Source organism: Medicago truncatula, chromosome 4 (genome assembly GCF_003473485.1).
Source record: "Medicago truncatula cultivar Jemalong A17 chromosome 4, MtrunA17r5.0-ANR, whole genome shotgun sequence".
Lineage (NCBI taxonomy): Eukaryota > Viridiplantae > Streptophyta > Magnoliopsida > Fabales > Fabaceae > Medicago > Medicago truncatula.
This window is the reverse complement of record NC_053045.1, coordinates 21,293,837-21,303,253: the sequence shown is the minus strand read 5'-3', so window position 1 is coordinate 21,303,253 and position 9,417 is coordinate 21,293,837. Positions and strand designations below refer to the sequence as shown.

Genomic DNA, 9,417 nt, shown 5'->3' with positions numbered 1-9,417 from the left:
CTCTTATTAAAGGTAAAATCATTCTGTAATGTTTGATGTATCACATAACTTGCAGTATAAGTTCCACATTTCCTTACAAAATTGCAAAGCTTCAAAGCATAACAAAATACAGTATACAAGAAAGTTTGAACTACTTTGATCTTATTTAGTACAGCTTCCATTCTATGCGCACTCATATATAACAGCAGAATTATGCATTCATCTCATAACAAATGAATTGAAGACCCTGAAACAAAATAAAAATTTCAGTATTTAGAAACAATATTAAAGCAGTGGAGTTTCCACAGAATAAACCTCACACGTGGTCAAACAAACCGGCAAGTTAAAAATAGACAATTTTCTATTTTAAACTCTGAAAGAAAAACCAGCAATTAATAATTTTATGCAGGGAAGTTAATACAAATAGATTAACTTAGCTTTTTAATCAAAATAATTGCAGTTTCATTATAAATTAAAGATATAACTTCAAAACAGTCTAGGAAACAACATTAAATCAGTGCAATTTCATTGGAATATACTGGTTATTGGAGAAAACAAAAATAGCCCCGAGAAAAAAGACAAAAACAAGCAGGTAACTATACATTTAATAAGACATGTGTTATGTATAGATTTTTTTTTTAAGAGGATGAGATACATATAGATTAACTTAACAAACAACAATGATATATATATATATATATATATATATATATATATATATATATATTATAAGATTGATATTTTCTTTGATGAAAGATTATTAAACACTGAGAAATGCAATACAAATTGTAGAAATGCTTTAGTTACAAATATATCAACAGTGGTAATATTAAAATTGTCATATGGTTAATAAGGCTAAAAATATTTATGATACAGTTAAAACATAAAAGTTAAAATAGAAGAGTAAGAAAGAACAGAAGTACCTGCCTATTATAAATCATTCATCAGCTTTAGAGAAACTAGCCAGATACATTGATCACTACTTCCACCACATGAAAATTCTCAATAGTAAAGTATTCAAGAATTTGGAGTAGGTTTCTCTCCAAGATGGTAGTAACAATATTGAGCCTACCAAACCAACGAAACCAGTGAAGAATCCTATCCCCATGCTCATATATAATGCTTCAAAAAATATTGAATTTTCATCTCCTGCATCAGTTGTTGGCACTTGTGGTTTTGCTGGTTCTTCTCCTGGGCATTTTCTATCAAGGGGTTCTCCACAGAGATTTGAATTCCCTTCAAAACTTGAAGCGTTAAATGTCTGCAGCTGCGTTCCAACTGGAACTTTCCCATAGAGCTGATTGTTTGACAAATCCAACATAGTGAGACGATCAATGCGAGCTAGACTGGAAGGAATTTCGCCTGACAAATGATTTCTTGACAGATCTAGAAATTCAAGTGATTTGAAGTTTCCTATGTTTAAAATGATTTCCCCACTGAGATTGTTCCTTGACAAATTTAATGAAATCAAACCAAATAAGTACTCCATTTCAGTTGGTATTTCCCCTGTAAGATGGTTGCTTGAGAGATCAATGGTTTTTAAAAACTTATCTGCATTTTTGTACCATTGGTCTACACCTTTCCAAATCAAGGATATGTCAAAACCATATGGTCTTGAATAATACACATGATTGATTATGAGTGTATACATATGATCTGTTGAGCTCATGGTGTCCTGAGCCATTGAAGTTAAATTGTTTACACAAGTGGGGATTCCTCCTGATAAATTATTTAGTGACATATCTAAGACATGAAGTTTTGTCAAATAACATAGATTTGAAGGTAGACTTCCATTGAAGTTATTGAATCGAAGGCTTAAGATTACTAATTGTCGTAAGTTGTCTCCAATCCATGAAGGTAATGGACCTTGAAACATATTTTCTCCAAGATCCAACATAGCCAACTTGTTTGAGAAATTCTTCAAAGAGGAAGGAAGTTGGCCACTCAAACTATTATTTCTTAAAACCAAAGCCTCCATGTTAACAAGGGCACCCATTGAGATGGGAATTTTTCCCCATAATTTGTTATTGCTGAGGTCAACAAATTTTAATGAGGTTAGATTATTCCAACAATCAGGCAACTCGCCCTTTAATTCATTGTTTGCTATTTCCAAAACTTCCAAAATGTTAGGCTTATTTCTATTGCATAGAAAGGAAACTAAATCTGAAAATTTATTATTGGAAAGATATAGTGCTCTTGCCTGCGACAAGAAAGAAGGAATGGAACCTTTAAACTGATTTGAAATCAAATCTATAAAAGGATTGTTGGTACCAAGATTGAGTTCTAAATTAGGAATCATGCCAGTAAGATTGTTGTTTGAAATGTCCAAGCTAGTTATTGTTTGCAATTTTCCCCAAAACCAAATAGGTATTGGAGATATATTACTGACATTTGAAAGGGAAAGAGTGGATAATTCATTTTGTGTTTGGAGCCAATTAGGAAATATAGAATTCATATTACAATTTGATAAACCCAATTCTAGTAATTGAAAAGGAGGAACCCAATCATTACTAACCTCCATAGTCAATGAGTTGTCGGACAACCATAGCCTTTTCAATTTGGAGAGGTTAGTGAAATGGGATTCAGAGACGACACCTTCAAAAGAGTTTCGGCTCAGGTACAAACTCTTTAACTCTGTAAGTGATCCGATGCTCGTGGGTATTTCTCCAATTAATTTATTGTCCACAAGACTCAACAGTCTCAAAGATGAGAGGTTTGAAAAGTCCGGTAACATGCCTGAAATCTCATTATTCGATAACCATAGTTCCTGTAACAATGATACATTACCAATACACTGGGAATGGTTACTAGAGGTGATCAAATCTAAATCACCACTCAAGCGGTTCTCATAAGCTTGGAATGTCCGCAAGGTGCAAATATTTCCAATTGATACTGGGATCTCACCTTCTAGACTATTGCTTGAGATATGGAGACTTACAAGTGAATGCATTATGTTTCCAAAATCATCAGGAATAGGACCTCTCAACAAGTTACGAGAAAGGTAAAGGTGTTGAAGATTAGAGCTGTAGTTAAGCACCCAATTGAATATTATTGATGATGACATCAACTGATTGGAAGATAGAGCAAGGACAGTAAGAGAACTGGTGGAAAAGTTCAAATGAGAATCAAATAAAGGGAGAATATTGGCGTCAGAAAGGCCGCAACTTCTTAGATACAACTCTTTAAGGCTTGGAAGCTTCATTATGAATTGCAAGGTGTGATGAGAAGAATCGTTGAGATTTTGAATTGTACTCAAGTCAATTTTTCTCAAAGATGAGAGCTTTGATAGCCACTCAACATTTCCTTGACTTTGGCTGTTGATTCTAAGATCAGAATTGTAACTGAGCACAAGAGACCGCAACAATGAAAGATTTCCGAGTTGGAAAGGGATTTCTCCATTCAGATCATTCCTGCTAAGATCAAGATGTCGCAATTGTGATAGATTCCCAAGTTGAATAGGAATCTTCCCATCATAACCACCAAATGAGAGATCAAGGTATTGTAATTTGCTGATGGATCCAATAAATTTTGGGATTTGACCACTGGTATTCAAATATCTGAGGTCAAGATATTTTAGATGTTGCAACTCAGTTATTGAAGGATTGATTTCACCACTCAAACAACGTGTTTCCGAACCATGCAGATCAAGCTTTTCAACATAACCGGTTTGATTGTTGCATTGAACTCCCTTCCATTTGCAGCAATCTGCATTTGGATCCTCCTTCCATGTGGACAACATACCATAGTCATCTTGAAGGCCTTGTTTCAAAGTGACGAGTGAATGTCTCTCCCTTTCTTTGCACTGTGTGTCTCCATTCTTTGTTGCTGAGTTGAACCCAACAATGGAGAACAACACTAACAATGCATGTAATGTAGCAATATTATAGTTTCTCATCATCATTTCAACTGCAAAATAAAAAAAGAGGTTCTCTAATGGATGATATATTCTCAAGAGTTATACAAAAACACACACATGCATATATATGCGTGTGTCATTATTTTTTATGGAAGGTGTATTTTCCTACTTATTTCTTTTCTTAAACGTGAAATTTATTTTTTATAATAAACCTGTAATTTTATCGTCCATCCATGCTCAAATTATATATTCACTAAAAAAGACAATATTTGATATTATTTACTCTATAAAGATCCAAAAAGTATTATTCTACTTTCCATTTCATTTAGGATTGAATTGTTTGTTAGGTAGTTTCTAACCACAATTGAAATAATTCATGAGTGATTAAAAACACTTCCAAATTGTTTTGAAGGAAATACATATATGCTACATTGATCGCACAAAATGAGAAGACTTTTTATTAGAAAAAGGAAGTCTACTAACCGTATGGAAAGGGGCAAAGGGCAAAAGAACGTCAAATGGACATGGTAGCCAGACCCAATAATGCCTATATGATTCCTTGACGTGGAAAGGCTAGAAAACATACAAAGATAATAAAGTAGTATAAAATACCAATTAAAATGCATTTTAATTATTTAATTACTTCTGTCCAAAAAATAGCCGTCTTATTAATACTTTATCTTTATCTTTATTATATATATTTGCGCTATTTTTTTTAAAAAGTACACGTGCCAATTTAATAGTGAAAGAATTATTTAATGTTATTTCTTATGTGCAAAAAATGTTGTGCAAAAAATCATAATTTGAAATTGTTATTTAATGCACTAATGATTTCTTTTATGTATACAATAAATATGGAAAAGCTTATAATAGAAACAACAATCATAATTTGGAGAACTTACCTAAAATGTTATCTCCATTTGATAAGAGAAGTTATTGCACCATGATTGCAATCAAAATTATTCAATTCACCGAGATTATTCACTAAAGAAAATGAGCACGGAAAAAAAAAATATATTCCTCCAATATGAGTACCGTTATCGCGATTTTCGGGTGTCAAGTCATTAATTAGGCTTGAACCTTTCAATCTTTGATATTCTCTATTTTTTCTTGGGAAGGGCAAAATTGAGAAAAACCCTTAGAGTCTAAGTTCGGGGGTCGTTTTCGCTTACGGGAAGGTGTTAGGCACCCGGAACGATTATGGTATTCCATAAGAACCATTCTCCTAAGTTTCTTTCTACGCTTTATTTTTATTGTCTACTTATTGAAAAAGAAGTTTTATTTGAGTGAAGAATGGGGGGAGAGAAGATGATTGAGATTTTATTTTACTTGGCTTGGAGGAGTTTTAACTCATTGCCTACGTACCCTTTTAAGGGATCAAAACCAAACGTAGTTCATTCTCGAAAATTGTTTTTGGTTTTTTGTTGGTTGATTTTAAGTTTGAAAAGGAAAAGAGGAATTTTGAAGAATGGAGATGAGAGGCCTCAAGGGCATGAGATTTGGAAAATGTGAGGTGGAATTAGTTATTTTGCAAGATAAGGTCTAAGTATGATTAAAATTCATTAAGATTTTTACTTAAGAAAATAAAAGGAAAATGAGGAGTTTTGACTCCTATTTTGGAAAAAAGGTTTTCAAGTGAGGTTATTCACATTTTTTTGGGAAAATGATTTTTGTCTAAGCGTTGTAAAACCTAAGCATACATCTAAACATACATTCCCTAATCATACATCTAGGATATCCATGTGGGGTGTGTGCATGTGTCGGTGCTTGTGTCGGTGTACATCACTTATAGTGTCCATAGTCCTTTACATCGAGTCCTAAATACATGCTATGGTCTTGCAAGGATTTAAAAGATGAATTTAAACTAGCCTAAAATATTACATAACCATTGGAAATACAAAAAAGGGAAAATTGCAAGAAGTAAAACCTAATCTAATAGAAATGAGAATGATGTGGTGAGATGCTATGAGATGAGTGAAACATGAGTCAACAATGTTAGCAAAACAAGATGAAAAATATAACATGAGTGATAGGAAAAAGTAATCAATTGAATATGAAATGAAATGGTAAAGAAATGATGAGAAATACCAAGACATAATGAGAAGAAAAGTTGTTTAAAATGCAAGAAACACACAAATCATACCAAAACAGTAGCACAATCATAAAATCAACATCACATTTATTATAAAATTGCATACTAATTGTTCATAACATGTGCCAAAATTTATGAGGAAAAATATGGCAAGGAATTCACAAAATTAGGTCAAAAAGAACAAATTAATCAAGAAAATAACACCTATATTTTTATCACTTTTTAACATGTGAAAAGCATCACAAAAAAAAACCAAAAATGAATTAAAAACAATAGGAATTTTTCTAGAATTTTTGAGAGAAAAATTGAGCAAGCAGGGGTTCAATCAGCAAGAAAACAAGGTGTAAATAGCAAGAAAAAGCAAAAACGTAGGAAACTGCAAAGAAAAAGGCCCAAGCCCAAAACCTAAAAGCCTGGAAGCACAGGGAGCGTTGGATTGATCCAGGGAGGGAAACCCTAGATCCAACGCTCAAGATTGAAGGGATTGGACCGGTCTTGAACCGGTCCGGTTTAGTTGTCTATATATATGCCTAGGCGCCGGTTTTTTTCATTTTCCTTTGTTCTTTCTCTCTCTTCTCTCAACCTAGTGAGAGAGCTCTCACCTCTCTCTTCTTCTCTCTCGCCGGATTCTGGAAAAAAGGTGGAAGATCTTCATCTTCTCCGGTGAAGCTTGTTCCTCCGGCGTGGTGGCCGGCCGCCCAAGGGTGGCGGCGCCGCCGCCGGAGTTGAACGAACTTCTCCGTTTTCAAATTTTTTTATATTTTTAGATATCCTTTTTTGTCCTGAACACGAATATGGCACTAGATTTTGCATGCAATGTTCGAATCAATGTAGATCTGAATTTTGTGTTTGCGGTTTACGAAATCTTTTTCTTGTTTTTTTTAGTTCTTTTCGAATGGAAACTTTCAGAGCTTCACGGATCTACGTTGGATTCGTCCTTGTTGATGTTCTTGGAAAAAAGAGATGAAGTTTGAGTTTTACCTGTGATTTTCTTGGTGATTTCGAACCGAATCTTCAGGAAAACTTGGATTGATTCTTGTTCTGTTGATTCTGGCTTGAGGACCGAAAATAAATCGGTTGTTTCATTGGTTTTCTTTCTTTATCTTCTTCGCCGGTTCGAATCTGCTTCTTTTCCTCTTCTTTTCTTCTCACGGATTCTCTGCGATCGTGCTTGGATTTGTCGCCAAACGGTGACGGATTCGCACTTGAATTGTGGAGATTTCAGTTCGATGATGATGATTCTTTGAAGAATCACTGAGAACTGAACAGATTTAGTGGAAATTGTTGATGAATTGTGATTCTGGAATTCTAGGGTTCATGAATGTTCTTGGTGATTTTCTGAGTTTTGATCTAACTGACAAGAGAGAGAAAAATTGATTCTGTTTTTGGTGATGTGACGTGGAATGAATGGATCTGTTGATGATTTGTATAGTGATTGCACCTTTTATAGGCTGCCATGTGTATTCTTGGACCAATGGGGTAATGCCACCTGGAATTGGACTTGGGACTCTTCTGCAAAAAAGAAAAGTGAAAGGACTGAACTGTAATTAAAAAAATGGACCTAAATGCAATTTAAAAAAATTTGGACTAAAATGCAAATTAAAATAAAATTGGTAATTTGAAAAAACGTAAAGTGAAACAAAAAGTAAAATCAACAAAAGGACTAAAACGAACCAATTACTGACATGAGGTATTTTAAAATACCTCCCTGTCGAAATTTTGACAGGAAAAGACCAAAATGCCCCTGGGGACTAAACTGACCCAAACTGACTCAGATGCAATTTTTGAAATGATTTTTTAAACAAAGACTCAACAATGATTTGTACAGACAAGTTGAAAAGACTCAGAGGCAAACACATGGACTAAAATGGGTTCCACTGCAGGAAATGACCAAAATACCCTTTTGTATGATTTTTCAAATAAAATGCAAGAAAAAGTAATGCGATGTTTCAGAGAGCTCTTAAATGACTTATAATGCAAGAAAAGACACTTTGAATAATTTTATGCAAGAAAATCGAGCTCGAACATACTCTGAGACAGAGACAGTAAAATATGCAGATGAAAAGAGAGTAAAGATTCAGGGTAAAACAACAGCGAATTGACAAATATCAGTGTTAAAAAAAGAAATTTGAATGAGTATTTTTAGGTCCAAAATCAGGGTACAACAAGCACCGAATTGTGTTGATGGTATTTTGTCAAAAAAACAATAAACTACATGATTGTTTTTTTTTTTTGACAAATAAAAGAAAAACTACATGATTGTTATATGAAAGATTACTTTTTAAATTTATTTTTTGAGGGAATTAGTAGATTATTGCTACACACGTTGTTTTTTCTTTTTTTTTTTTTCTTTTTTGAAGGATTGATTAATATTTCAAAAAAACAAATGGAATTGGAATTTGATTAGCCGAAATCTCTATCTTTATCTCTATTATAAACATTTTCTCTATTTTATTTTGATAGTACACGTGTCATCCTAGAATTCTAAGGTACATTTAATAATGTTATGATTCAGTGCATTTCATGTTTTTTTATTCAAATTATTTTTGCTATTTAATATCATATTAATTTCATTCCTAAAATAAGGGCAAAATTGATACAATTTACTTACTTCTTTTTTTTTATAAATATTGTTTGTGAGTCTCAACATTTTCACGTCATTCAGAAATCAATTTTGAAATTCTTCTCTGAAATCTCTCTTTTATTTTATTGAAACACTTTTCTTCTTAGCATATTTTTTTTCATCACTCTAATTTTAAAAATTAATTCAATTTATGATATCAATCCACTAAATGTTGTGGATATCCATGTATTTTGTCCAAATACACATATTTGTCCTATGATAATTTCAAGTTCTAACCGTTTATGGCATGGACATCATAGATCTACCCAAGAGAAAATTAGATAATGTAATTTTTTTTTTGTGGAGAATGTCCATTTGTTGCATTTTTTTTTTCATCTATAATATATGTTATATGTTCGGTTTCATATTCTATTGAAATTTTGCCTTTAAATTGTTGGTTAGTCCTGTTTGAATATTTCTAGAAGATTTTGTTTTGTTTGTGTCTGCTTCCCATTTGTACTTATTCCATGAAAGATTTTGATTTATTGTGTTATTTCCTTTTGGTTGCCATTGTAACACTATGATCAATTATTTTTATATCTATGATCTTTTGTTTAATTTATTCATGTTTTGATGTGTATATACGTTTGTAATCATTTTGTATATAATCAATTCATTTCTTAGACATATAATTCATAGGTACCTAAATTAGAGTGATATTATTTGCCAATATACGACGATTGTGACTTGATGGATGCTATCAAAATGAGATTGATTTCGTTAATAATATAATATTAATTTATTTCTCCTAAAAACATTTATTCATTTTACATTTTTATAATTTAATTGAGAATAATTATACTCCAAGCAATAACTATTTTTAAAGATATTTAAATTTGTTACGAATCAAAAAAATAGAAACTTTTT

The 9,417-nt window shown here is 32.4% G+C and overlaps 1 protein-coding gene across 1 annotated transcript; it reads right to left on the bottom strand.

Annotated features, from left to right (window-relative positions):
- LOC25479647 (receptor-like protein EIX1) lies at positions 1 to 3,913 on the bottom strand. The gene is made up of 2 exons (XM_024774769.2): positions 903 to 3,913; positions 1 to 226 (listed from the first exon to the last, which is right to left on the bottom strand). The coding sequence occupies exon 1, from the start codon at positions 3,878 to 3,880 to the stop codon at positions 959 to 961; it is 2,922 nt and encodes a 973-aa protein (XP_024630537.1). The 5' UTR covers positions 3,881 to 3,913; the 3' UTR covers positions 1 to 226; positions 903 to 958.
- Positions 3,914 to 9,417: the final 5,504 nt, after the last annotated feature.